Source organism: Pogona vitticeps, chromosome 2, assembly GCF_051106095.1.
Source record: "Pogona vitticeps strain Pit_001003342236 chromosome 2, PviZW2.1, whole genome shotgun sequence".
NCBI lineage: Eukaryota > Metazoa > Chordata > Lepidosauria > Squamata > Agamidae > Pogona > Pogona vitticeps.
Genome location: NC_135784.1, coordinates 203108160 through 203122366, shown reverse-complemented (window position 1 = coordinate 203122366; position 14207 = coordinate 203108160). Strand labels below are relative to the sequence as shown.

General features: G+C 40.9%; 1 protein-coding gene across 1 annotated transcript; it reads left to right on the top strand.

The window, feature by feature from the left end:
• The first annotated feature begins 469 nt into the window (after nt 1–469).
• On the top strand, nt 470–12262 carry THAP1 (THAP domain containing 1). The gene is made up of 3 exons (XM_020801381.3): nt 470–790; nt 5489–5684; nt 11705–12262. The coding sequence occupies exons 1-3, from the start codon at nt 720–722 to the stop codon at nt 12101–12103; spliced, it is 666 nt and encodes a 221-aa protein (XP_020657040.1). The 5' UTR covers nt 470–719; the 3' UTR covers nt 12104–12262.
• Nucleotides 12263–14207: the final 1945 nt, after the last annotated feature.

Here is a 14207-nt window from a genome sequence, read left to right as displayed (position 1 = left end):
ACACTAAAAACAACTCTAATTGTGATGTTGAAGGAATGCTTTAGTCTGTGTAAATAAAAAATTAAAAAGCAAATAAAAATAGACAAAACCATGATGGCACCTTAAAGATGAATTTTTTTTAAATGTGCGCTTTCGTGGACATTATTTTTAATGTGAGCTTTGTGGTTTGTAAGAAAGGCCAATAAGTGGGTTCTAGCTCGACTTGAGCCTGAATTCTCCCTAGAAGCCAAAATGACTAAACCACTTCTGGACCGATCTAAAGCAAAAAAAAAAAAAATTAAAAGAGTTCCCTCTTAATGTGGACAGCATCACCCACCGGATCAATTACCCCCGCATGTGGCGGGCAACAAGGCAATGAGCGGGCGCACGTCCACTTGACGGGCGCAGGAGCCAAGGAACGTGCGTCAAAGCCCGTAGCGCTGCTCCGATTGGCCCTTCCACACAGAGACGCATCGCACCAAAACATTGCGGGGCGTGACCAATAGCGAAGGGAGATGCGGAGTTCTCGAGAGAGTTCGCCTGAAGCTGGCACCGCCATGTTGGAGTAGGGAGAGGCCACAGTCAGCTCAAGTCGTTCTTCAGTTTTTTAAAAAAATACTATTAAAAAGGAAGACGAAGGCCTGCGTGAGGCAGCTGTTTTTTATTTATAATTCAGAGCTCCCGCAAAATTTTATTTGCAGAGGTGATAAAAAAGAGGCAACGGCGGCGGCAACGAAAGGATGGTGCAGTCCTGTTCTGCCTACCGTTGCCGGAATCGTTACGACAAAGAGAAACCTATTTCTTTCCACAAGTAAGTAAGGGCGAGGATTGGGAGGGGGAAGAGAAAAAAAAAGGTGACTGGAGAACGAGAAAGAAGCGCCCGCTCGAGCAGGCGGGAAAGGGGAAGCTGTCGTTTGCTTCGTAAAGCAGGAGCTAGAGCGCATGCGCTGACGTGTGTGTGTGTGTGGGGGATTCGGGTTTAAAAACTCCAGTACGTACATTGGCTCGGCCTTTGCTGGTGAGCGAAGCGAGAGCTAACGGCGCGCGCGCGCCCCCGCCCGTTTGGCGTTTGAAAAAAACAAACTGTTGGGAGGGGTCCCCGGCTGGAGGGGGCGGAACGCGCCTGCGCCGTGGGCTGCCTTAGGGAGTCTGAGGGCGCGTTCCCTCATTTTCCAACTCACCCCCCCGGCCCGCCGCCGAAATTGTCCTCGTTACTGGAACCGCATGACTTAACGTTACGTTTTCCATGGCAAAGTTGGGGGAGCGTTCGAGTTTGCCAGCAACACGGCGAAGTCTTTCGTGGGTTTCTATAGGCGCTGGCGGGCCTATGGTTGCTGGAGTTTCTGTCGCTCTTTCGAGGCACCTTCGTGCCACAATAAATCTGGATTTTTAAAAAAATTATTTTATCTTATTTCTAAAGAATGAAAAGACAATCGACCATATTACAAATAGTAAATACAAAGCTATTCCCCACAATAAATCTGGATTTTAAAAGTTCCTCAAGGCGTCTGGACTTTGACAGGTCTCGAAGTGCTGCGGATCTGCCCATCTTCTCACTTGTGTTTTGAGGCCCCACAGATCACGCTCACCTGCTTTCTGTGTGTTCCTCGACCACTGTTTGTTTGTTTGTTTATTTATTTATTTATTTATTTATATCCCACCTATCTGGTCGGTTAAGACCACTCTAGGCGGCTAACAGCATAAAATAGTATAAAAAATTTTAAATAGAAGAAACCTTAGGAGAGGGAGGCCATGGCCCTCAGCAGCGGTGTCTGAGGAGCAACCAACAAAGTGGACATCGGTTTCCTCTCTCGGGTGCCCAGTTTCTCCCTGATTGCGGCATTCTTATCTCAATCATGTTACGACTTTGAAACTTTGCAGATGATGATGTTGCCACATATAAAAGGCCATTGGAGCACGACTTCTTCATGTGTATAAGCTGTGATGGCTAAATGGAGCTTCCCTGTTTAGAGGCAGTCTACCATGGCAGTGCCTGAGGAGCAAGCGACAGAAGGGAATGAGAAAATTTCCCTGAAGAGAAATGAAGAAGGTCTGGAAAAAAAAAAGGTTGGGAGGACCAAATGGAATTCAGATGTTCCCTTTAGAAGAGGCCTGAGGACAGCTTTATTCTTGTGGAATGTGGTGTGGGATGTGTCTATATGGAATGTACATAATGAACTAGCCTGCCTGGCAGATGTTACTGCTACCACAAAGCAAACTTCCAAGAGAAGGCGTTACAAAAAGGGAAAGGCTGTAAACCAATTACAGTAAAACAATAATTCAGTTTCATGATGGCACTGAGGGCAGCAATTGGACATCTTTTGAAGAAAGACTTTAGCATTTTCTTGGGTGGGGGAAGGGCACTCTGAGGATAGCACAAAAGTTACAGAAATTGTTTTGAGATACGATTGGAAACATGGAACAGAGAGGTAATTATCTGTTGGATTAAGTGGAAAGTGAAAACTGCCACTGGCTTGTCACATTTGTGGAATCTACATTGGCAAGATAAAATCAATCAAGAAAAACAAGTCCATTTAAGCGCCATATAGCTGAAGAATCAACAGTGTCCTATAGCTCATCAAGATCTTTTAAATCTATGAAGAGAAGGCTTTAGTCAGATTATCCAAACTAAGATTAAGAGTGTGAAGGTCCAGGCACCTGACCTCCCAGGGCTTGGAGAGTAAGGAGAGCTGGGAACATGGGTAGCTGGATTCTTAGAAGAATCCATCAGGTGCCTCTGGAAAAGCTGGGTTCCTGGTGACCGAGAAGCTCCTAACAAAATTAGCAAAATACAACCGTGTGGCTGCCATTCGTCAAAATAACAAAGCAACAGTACTATGGAGCTTTTCCCAAGCTTAAAAAATGAAGAAAACACACTACATCACTCATCATAATGTTCAATTAATTTCCTAACTTTTGAGTTGTATCTTGTTTTACACGATTGACATATCCTGCCATTATTGTTTTTCTCCCCACATACCCTTACATGTCCCGGTTTGTATGTGTACCCCAGGTTGGGAATCACTGATCTATATGTATCATGTGCAGTGGACCCTTGACTTACAGACGGCTCGACTTACAGACTTTTCGAGTTACAGACTTCTCTGGCCGCAAAATTTAGATTCGACTTGCAGCCGGAGAATCGACCTACAGACCAGAAAAAAAAAATGGAACAAAAACGGCCGGTTACGGGATTAATCGGTTTTCAATGCATTGTAGGTCAATGGAGACTCGACCTACAGACTTTTTGACCTGCAGCCACCGTTCCAATATGGATTAATTCCGTAAGTAGAGGGTCCACTGTATCAGAAACTATAGAAAGAATCCAGTAAATTTTCATTGGCCATCTATACCCTCAAAACCTCTGTTCTGGTTCTGATAGGTTAAACTTAGGGCTTGTCTACATGTCTGGCCTAGAGCAGACTAAACAGGGTTACTAGGAGGTCTAATATGTAATTCTTGCATCCAAATGGCAGATGGATCTCAAGCGACCTCATTTGGTCCACATCAGCTTGCTGTCAATTTGCCAGTATTGTGAAGCAGAGATCCACTTAATGATATTGGCAAATTAAACACTTGTCTCCTGCTTCTGGGTGGAAGTTTTGCATGTGTGTATGTGTTTATGTGTATATATAAATATATATATTTAAACTGATACAGTACAATTTTGCTGCCCTAATGAAGTCCAAACTGAGGAGTAGGGGAAGTGTTTAATTAGCCAATATTTTGCTGCAGCTCTCTTATTAAGCCACTTCACAAGAATAGCAAATGAAAAGAGGAAGGCTTTTGGTTCATTCCCAGCAATCACACACACATGAACTGAACTGAAAGAGAATGATCCTACCCACACCAAAAAATATAGAAACCCCTGACAGGAGCCAGAAGAATGCCAGTAAATCATATGATTTACAAAAGTAATGAAATTTGTGGTTCGGTTCTAGTGTTGGTTAGAATTATGTAACTTGAGAAGGCAGAAACCCCTTTCCTTTTCAATTATTTGTTTACCAAATAAGTGAAATGTGTAGACTTAATGCCAGGTTTTAAATCAATGGTGTGAAATATAGCACTTTCCATAAGTTAGTCTGCAGCTCTCATCATTCCTTATCTGTGGCAGTGTTGGTTAGGGTTGATGGAAGCTACAGGCCAACATTGTGTGTGTGGAGGAGGACTACAGGAAACAATCCTGGTTTAAATTTTATCCCATTGCCTTCCTTCTTGTATTCACAAACTCTTTTTCTTGTTAAAATTGCAAAAGTTGAAATGTGGCAGTCGGTAAATCAGCAGTTTGATTCAAAATGAAAGTGGTTGTGGAGTCAGATATAAAAGACGGAGCTTCTAAATTAAGGAATTGACTTCTGATTTGCAAGTATGAGTGGGGAGCACTCTTCTTAGCTAATAGAATGGGGATGTTGTACCTGCCCGATGAACCCAGCCATTACATATAATTTCATTGGATTCATTTCTGAGCAACTGTGTTTATGACTACCACCTTTAAAGTACAACTTGTACACAGTTTCTTTAAGTAGATTGGGTGATATTCAAAATGTTTGAGACTAACATGAGGTGATAAAGCACTCTTCTGTAGTGTACAGTGGATAATGACACGCTGAGGGAATTTGGTATATTCTGATTGTCTCTTTTGAATGAAATGTCTGCTAGTGTAATATGGTGTTCACTTACAAGAATGATATGGATTATAAACTCATTACTTATTTGAAGACCATGTAAGAAGAATAAAAGGCATTTTTTTCCATGTCTAGATACAGAATGATATATTAAATGATGCTATGGCAATGTGGAATATTTCTTCAAATGTAGCATATCAAGATCAAGCCAGGTCGGAGATGCCCATACTAACCAAAGGCCACACTGCCCAAATTTTCTTGGTGCAGGTAAATTCCAGGAAGGCTATATATGCTGGTGGCTTGGGAAAATCCTTAAAGAGTCTAGGCTAAAACTAAGTAACTTCTCTCACTTTTATACCCATCATTCCACTTTCTATCTAGACTCTTTGAGGCAGATCTGGGCAAAATGTGGCCCTCCAGATGTTGCTGAACTGCAACTCCCAGCAATCCTAACCCACACAGCCAATAGTGAGGAGTGTTGGGATTTGGAGTTCAGCAACATCTGGAGGGCTGCATTTTGCCCAGATCTGCGAGGGGATGTGGCAATCAGGTGTTGAATTACTCTAAACCTTTTCAGAGTAATTTCTCAAGAGGAACTTCTCTCCCCCTTCTCTTCAGATTTTTTGCCAATTACCTCTGTACCAAGGAGTGAGCTGTGGTCTTGGAAGGTGCAGATGGGTATGGCTTCTCAATTAACGCTTCTGGCCTACTCATCCCAGGCATGAACTAACGTGCCTGTTTTTTGAATGGGCAATCGAAACAATGATCCCATTTTCCAGTTTCTTGACCTAGCAATACATCCCATGTGAAATGTGTAGTCTTTGGTCTAATCACTACAGTTTTGGTACTAATTAAAAGATGCTCAAGATACAATTTGTTTATAGGTTTCCTCTCACAAGACCTGACCTCTGCAAGAAATGGGAAGCTGCTGTTAGAAGAAAAAACTTCAAACCAACAAAATATAGCAGCATTTGTTCTGAACATTTTACTCCAGATTGCTTCAAAAGGGAATGCAACAACAAGCTACTAAAAGACAATGCAGTGCCAACAATATTTTGCCACACAGAACCAAATGTGAAGGTAAGCGAAGTCTGCAGGTTTCTAAAACCTTCTTTTGTTCATAGATATGCTTGTTTATGTATAAGCAGCACTATTATTTCCAAGCAGTATGATGAGGAGAGAACAGTACTCAACACCAGAAGGGAGAAAATTGAATTAATTCCTGCTTCTTGGTGTATTAGCTGGAATAGCTTCTCTACTACTCTGCCATGCTTTCATTAACCAAGCTATTTGTTATTTAATTAAAATATTTATATGTCGCCTTTCTCTAAAAGCTAAAACAATACACAATATTAAAAGAATAAAACAAATATATTAAAACTAGTAAATGAAAATAGTAGTAAATCCATATTAGAAATAACAACAGAAACACAACAGTCCCATTAACTCTTAATAATTGTGGACTTCAAATATAAAGCATAAAAAGGCTCATTTATTTATTTTTATTCATTTATTTAATTTATACCCCACCCATCTAGACTGAAGTCTACTTTGGGTGGCTAACAACACATTCATAAAAACAATAACAGTATAAAATAAAACAACAACATATGATTCAAGATGGCAAAATTAAATTAAGTAATGACAGGAGGGAAGGCCTGGCTAAAGAGCCAGGTCTTAAGTTTGCTCTAAAAAACAACCAGCGAGGGAGCCAGACAAATTTTTTGGGGGAGACTGTTCCAGAGACGAGGGTTGCAACTCTGAAAGTTTTATTATTCCTGTTGAACACTCCCTCTTCCTGCAAGAAATACTTTAGGATCTGATACAGGTTTCCAGCAGAGTTTGGTGAGAGTGCATGAACTGTGATCTGTGCATCATCTTCAGTCAGTTTTCCTGTTTCACCGTGGCTGAAGTGCTAATTTGGGGAAATTTGTATAGCAGTAAAGTTGTTGTTGTTTAGTCGTTTAGTCGTGTCCGACTCTTCGTGACCCCATGGACCAGAGCACGGCAGGCCCTCCTGTCTTCCACTGCCTCCCGGAGTTGAGTCAAATTCATGTTGGTTGCTTCGATGACACTATCCAACCATCTCATCCTCTGCCATCTCCTTCTCCTCTTGCCTTCATGTCTGGTTCGCGCCGCGAAAATATGCAGAGTTAATTGATTGAAGACACTGGCACGTTCTTCTTCTATAGCAAGACACATGTTTTATACAAAATATACAAATATACAGACCGGCAACACTTCAGCGTAGCAGGCAATCATCAGACAAACTGGCATAGAGGATAGCAGCAAGTGATAGAAGAAGAAGAAAACATTATGTACACACTGTTCTCTTATATACATTTACAGAGCTTCTTCTGTCCAATCACTGGACACATTACATCATCTTCTCCACCTGGGTGTCATCTTTTCTTCAGACATTGCATCATCCTCTTCTCTGTCACAGTGACTCAGCAGTCACACATCTGTTCATTATGGAAGCTGATTAATATCATATTTAATCCAGGTTCAGGCCTACAAAATTACAATATCCTGACACTTCACACTTTCCTAACATCAGGGTCTTTTCCAGGGAGACTTCTCATGAGATGGCCAAAGTATTGGAGCCTCAGCTTCAGGATCTGTCCTTCCAGTGAGCACTCAGGGTTCATTTCCTTTAGAATGGATAGGCTTGTTTTCCTTGCAGTCCAGGGGACTCTCAAGAACCGCCTCCAGCACCACAATTCAAAAGCATCAGTTCTTCAGCGGTCAGCTTACTTTATGGTCCAGCTCTCACTTCCATACATCACGACAGGAAAAACCATAGCGTTGACTATGCGGACTTTCGTTGGCAAGGTGATGTCTCTGCTTTTTAAGATGCTGTCTAGGTTTGTCAGTGTTTTCCTCTCAAGAAGCAGACGTCTTTTAATTTCATGGCTGCTGTCACCATCTGCAGTGATCATGGAGCCCAAGAAAGTAAAATCTGTCACTGCCTCAATCTCTTCCCCTTCTATTTGCCAGGAGGTGATGAGACCATGATCTTATTTTTTTTTATGTTGAGCTTCAGACCATTTTTTGCACTCTCCTCTTTCACCCTCATTAAGAGGTTCTTAATTCCTCCTCACTTTCTGCCATCAGAGTGGTATCAATTGCATATCGGAGGTTGTTGATATTTTTTCCAGCAATCTTAATTCCGGCTTGGGATTCCTCCAGTCCGGCCTTTCACATGATGTCCTGTATTCTGCATATAAGTTAAATAAGCCAGGGGACACTATACTGTACAGCCTTGTCGTACTCCTTTCCCAATTTTGAACCAGTCAGTTCTAGCATATCCAGTTCTAACTGTTGCTTCCTGTCCCATATATAGGTTTCTCAGGAGATAGATAAGGTGGTCAGGATTTCTTTAAGGACTTGCCATAGTTTGTTGTGGACCACACAGTCAAAGGCTTTTGCATAGTCAATGAAGCAGAAGTAGATGTTTTTCTGGAACTCTCTGGCTTTCCCATAATCCAGCGCATGTTAGCAATTTGGTCTCTAGTTCCTCTGCCCCTTCGGAATCCAGCTTGTACTTCTGGGAGTTGTTGGTCCACATACTGCTGAAGCCTACCTTGGAGGATTTTGAGCATAACCTTGCTAGCGTGTGAAATGAGTGCAATTGTACAGTAGTTGGAGCATTCTTTGGCACTGCCCTTCTTTGGGATTGGGATGTAGACTGATCTTTTCAAGTCCTCCGGCCACTGTTGAGTTTTCCAAACTTGCTGGCATATTGAATGTAGCACCTTAACAGCGTCATTTTTTAAGATTTTAAACAGTTCAACCAGAATGCCATCACCTCCACTGGCCTTGTTGTTAGCCATGCTTTCTAAGGCCCACTTGATTTCACTCTTGCCAGGATGTCTGGCTCAAGGTCAGCAACCATACTATCTGGGTTGTCCGAGGTATCCAAATCTTTCTGGTATAATTCCTCTGTGTATTTTTGCCACCTCTTCTTGATATTTTCTGTTTCTGTTAGGTCCCTCCCATTTTTGTCCTTTATCATGTTCATCTTTGCAGAAAATGTTCCTTTAATATCTCTAATTTTCCTGAACAGATCTCTGGTTTTTCCTGTTCTGTTATTTTCCTCTATATCTTTGCATTGTTCATTTAAGAAGGCCCTCTTGTCTCTCCTTGCTATTCTTTGGAAGTCTGCATTCCATTTTCTGTAACTTTCCCTATCTCTCTTGCATTTTATTTCCCTTCTGTTCTCTGCTATTTGTAAGGCCTCGTTGGACAGCCACTTTGCTTTCTTGCATTTCCTTTTCTTTGGGATTTTGTTGCTGTCTCCTGTACAATGTTACGAACCTCTATCCAAAGTTCTTCAGGCACTCTGTCCACCAAATCTAGTTCCTTAAATCTGTTCTTCACTTCCACTGTGTATTCATAAGGGATTTGGTTTAGATTATACCTGACTAGCCCAGTGGTTTTTCCTACTCTCTTCAGTTTAAGCTTGAATTTTGCTATGAGAAGCTGATGATCAGAGCCACAATCACCTCCAGGTCTTGTTTTTGCTGACTATGTAGAGCTTCTCCATTTTGGCTGCAGAGAATATAATCAGTCTGATTTCGATATTGCCCATCTGGTGATTTCCATGTATAGAGTCGCCTCTTGTGTTGTTGGAAAAGAGTATTTGTGATGACCAGCTTGTTCTCTTGACAAAACTCTATTAGCCTTTGCCCTGCTTCGTTTTGAACTCCAAGGCCAAACTTCCCTGTTGTTCCTTTTATCTCTTGGCTCCCTACTTTAGCATTCCAGTCCCCTAGAATGAGAAGAACATCTTTCTTTGGTGTCAGTTCTAGAAGGTGTTGTAAATCTTCATAAAATTGTTCAATTTCAGTCTCCTCAGCAATGGTGGTTGGTGCATAAACTTGGATTACTGTGATGTTGAAAGGTCTGCCTTGGATTCGTATTGACATCATTCTATCATTTTTGAGATTATATCCCATTACAGCTTTTCTCACTCTTTTGTTGACTATGAGCACTACTCTATTCCTTCTATGGGATTCTTGCCCACAGTAGTAGATATGATAATCATCTGAATTGAATTCGCCTATTCCTGTCCATTTTAGTTCACTGATGCCCAGGATGTCAATGTTTATTCTTGTCATCTCCTGTTTGACCACATCCAGCTTCCCAAGGTTCATAGATCTTACATTCCAGGTTCCTATGCAGTATTTTTCTTTGCAGCATCGGACTTTCAATTCCAGGCATGTCCACAGCTGAGCGTCCTTTCGGCTTTGGCCCAACCACTTCATTAACTCTGGAGCAGTAAAGTATTCCATTTCAGATAATTACTGCTAAAAGTGAGCTGCTACTTCAGTGTTTAGGCTCCTCTTCCCAGCTATGATCTCCTAGGGGAGGAGGGACAGGAATACTGTTGGAGATTTTCAACCTTGCATGCTGCTTGTAGTTTGACTGGGAGGGATTTTTCTGGGCTGGGATGACTGTCAATCTATCCAGCTCTAACCAACTGTTCCCTCGCGTTTCTGAATTCTATGAGAGCTCTGCTTCTCTTCTGAGTGTCCTTTTCCTCCTCTTTAGTCAGTTGGAAGCAATTCTTTTTCTTGTTTCTGAGATTGCACTGTTGAGATCCTAAGTGCCAGTTAATGACAAAGGGATGGATTAGCTGCGGAATTTGTAGCTATTCTCCTTTGTGAGTCTCTGTATTTCTACTGCATAGCAAAAGGAAATTTACCCAGAAATTCAAACCACTGCAACAAAAAATAAGATTCCCAGTTCTTAGAGTGAACTTAAGGGGATAGTTGCCACTGCTGTGGCCACTCATCAGGACTTTTCAAATTAATTTTATTAATTTTAAACTGAAGGACCAATAGAAATTGTTGTGTATCCTTTTTGTGTATAATGTAGAAGCAGTTCTTCAAAAGGTTACTTTTAATTGCCTGAAAAGTAACTTTTCCAAACTCTGGGCATGAGTACACTATTTTTAGATTACTGTAAGGTGGGAACTGGTGTTTGAGATGTTTAGAGATACACCTTTTGTAAGGATAGTTTAAGAAAACTAAACATGATACATTTTCTGAGGCATTTTGTCAAGTGGAACATATCCTGCTCTGTGTTTTGCTACACTGCATTGAGAACACAGTGGCAACATCACATTCTACCCTTTTATCGTTATTTAACATGGCTGAATGGAAAGGCTCTCAGAAACAAGTCTTCCCTTCAAAAGGTTGATCTTAGTATAGTAAGTCATAATAGAGTAGTCCCTTTGAATTAGTGATGATTTGGAAATCAGCTGACACAGCAGATGTGTGATGCTTTTACAGGGCATTTAGAAAAATCTCTCAAAGCATCACTGATATGTTAGCAACATTTAAAAAGAAATGCTGAACTTCCTCTTTCTTGCCCTCCAAAGGCAAACAGAAAGGAAGCTTTCTATTTCTCAAGATCCTTAAGCAGTTTCCCCAAAGGGACAGCCAGCCAGCTGCTTTGGTTTGACTCCAGCAATCACATATGTGTATCTGCATTTCTTAAATGAATACATAGATTTTCCTTTTATTTGAACATGACTTTAAAAATATGTTCCAGACAATACTGGCAGGAGGAATATTGAGTTATGTATGACAAAATAAGTTTATAATAGTTTATATCATGCTTTGATAAAATATAATCTCATATTAGAATAATCTCTCTCACATACACTTGGCAGAAATGTCCCTGAAACAGCCATGGAAGGTATTTGTATACATGGTTTGTTTCTCATATGTCAGTTGTTTTCCTTACTTCAGTTGATATTTAACTTTTTTTTAGCATGCTCAAGTGTAACAAAGATATAAAAAGTTTAAACCAGCTATCACGTAAATCAGTCTTTCCCAATGTGATTTCCCTTGGCTGTGTTGAAGGACAACTCACATCAGCTCCATTGGCCAGACTGGCTGCTGGGTGATGTGGTGCATCAAATCTAGAAGATACCAGGTTTGGGAAGGCTGAACCACATATTCAAAACTGGGTAGAATTACAATTTTTGTCAAACAGATTATGTTGAACTGGCAAACTGGTATGTCTTTTTCCCCCACGTGCTGTTTACAAAATAAGTCTAAACACACATTCTTGTTTTGCTGTTTTAGTCTGAAGAAACTCAAGAACCACCTGAAATGCCAACTCCTCCTTCTCCTTCTCCTTCACCTCCACCATCACCAAAAACTGATCCAAGACTGTTAGATTCAAGCATTGGATTGTTAATGCCACCACTCCAACCCCCCAATAATATTGCTGTGTTCTGTGATCACAACTATACTGTGGAGGATACGGTACATCAGAGGAAAAGAATCCAGCAGCTGGAAGAGCAGGTGGATAAACTGAGGAAGAAGCTTAAAACGGCACAGCAGCGATGTAGGCGTCAGGAGAAACAGATTGAAAAACTCAGAGAGCTTGTTCAGTTTCAGAAGGAAAAAGACGCGTTGCCAGGGAAAGGCTATGTGATTCTGCCTGATGACTATTTTGAAATTGTAGAAGTACCTGCCTAAAGGGTTCACATTTCTTTTTACCAGGCACTGCCAAATTTAGCCTCATCAGACTAACTCACAAGTTCAGTTTAAAAATGCAATGCTTTCTAGTTCTCTGTGTAAGATATTTCAGCCTATCAGAATAATAATAATAAAAGTTGCTATATAATATTTCTTTGACATTGTGACTCCTTGGCTTTCTTATTGCTTAGTGATCACTAATGGTGCTAGTGGAGTATACATGAAGATGATCACTGTCAGTTACGTACATCACTCATAACTTGACTCTGTATGTCACATAGGAGTAAGTCTCTGCTTTAATTAGGCTTACTCTCAGCAACCTTCGGCTGTAATCCTATACTGATTGACTTGGGAGTCAGCCCCACTGAAGCCATTAAGGCTTACTTTTGAGTAGACATGTATAGGTATTAATTTGATTCATCTGAAGAAGAAAAACAAATGCATCTCAGGAATGACTTCGCCCATAGTAATTAGTATGCATGTATTTATTTTAGTGTCTGTTTAGAACTGCAAGGATTTGTGGTGGGCAACACTATTTAATAATACACAATACAGACAAATATTAAATGTGTAATAAATGAATGTGTGATGTAGAATGGTGGCCATGACTTGTAAGCAATTGTGTCTTCGGTTCAGATTTTACCCCCATCAAAAACTTAGCTGGCTACATGGTTCAGTAGTCAATTCCCCACTGTGCCTCCTGTGAGAAGAGCCAGCCTGTGTGGCCTTGGACAAGCTGCACAATTCAAGGGTGCCCCCAGAAGAAGGGAATGGGAAACCACTTCTGAGTATTCTCTACCTTGAAAACCCTGAAAAGAGTTGCCATAAATCAGAATTCATTTGATGGCACATTGTTATTATTATAAATTTAGCTGGGCAGCTTTATGCAAGCTACTATGACAGCAACTGAGAGTGTCCCTGTATGTGGCCTTATTCACGTTTGTTGCATGGAAAACAAAATCAAGATGTCCTTGATTGGTCTTTAAAAGAGTGGTGCTACAAGGGAGAAAAGACAATATTAGAAATATGCAGAGCATAAGCTTGTAATGGTTCAAAACCAAATCCATAGATAGTGCCCAGCAGATAACATAAGTTTAGTAAAGGTGTTCACACAATCATAATGTGCTTTCTTCAGCTCACTTGAGAGAGAGAGGGGGAGGGAGAGAGAGAGTTGTTTCTGCAGTCCAGAAAGCTGTCAAGGGAAGCCCTGTGCAAAGCATTATAAGTCTTATTCAACCATTACTAAAAGAGGTACATTTACCACACATAGGAGGGGACATTGCAGACTGGCTACCCTCTGTTTCTAGTACTGTTGCTGTCCTACATGTGGAGGGCAGCGATTATGTAGAGGGGAGCATCCACTCTGAAAGTTCCCCCTGTGATTCAGAACTGTGCAAAATAAACATCCTGACTTGTGCTGAAAATCCTCAGGGATAGTGGAGAGTCCCCTTTTCAAATTCAGCATCTTCCATGTGCAGGATGGTGATTGTACTGGAAACAGGGTTGGAGCACTCCTCTTCATGGTGAGTTGCATGGTAAATACACCTGCTTTAAAACAGGGTTACAGTCTAACCTTAAGATAAAGGTTATCAAAGGGGTAGATTCAAGGTCAGCATCATCATTGTACTTAAGGACCTGTGTCAGCTTGAAAAGGGGTAAAGCCTGCTTTTATCGGTGTAGTGATGACAACCCTTCTCAAAAATTAGTGAACCACTCAGAAGTAATTGAAACAATGGAATATTGAGCATGAAATTTGGAACCATTACATTTGCTATTTTTACTTTTCATTGTAAGCAGTTCTTTGCCATAGGTATTTTTTTTTAAAAGTATCCTTTTCAAAGGAGTTCAGCAAAGAACTAATCAATGAATTTGATTTATTCTCCAACTTTTCTGTGACAGGCAGCCCTTGGTTAGAGAGATGAGACAGACAATTGATTCTGCATCGTTTGAGGTAAAACCTGGTACGTCAAGGTGGTTCTGATAGTTGGCTGCCACATTTTTTACTTTACTTTAACTACAGATACTGAATCCTCAAAATCTGGGCAGATACTTTTTCAATGTTTTTTTCCTGCCCCCAAACCTCTGCAATGCCAAGCCCAAAGAA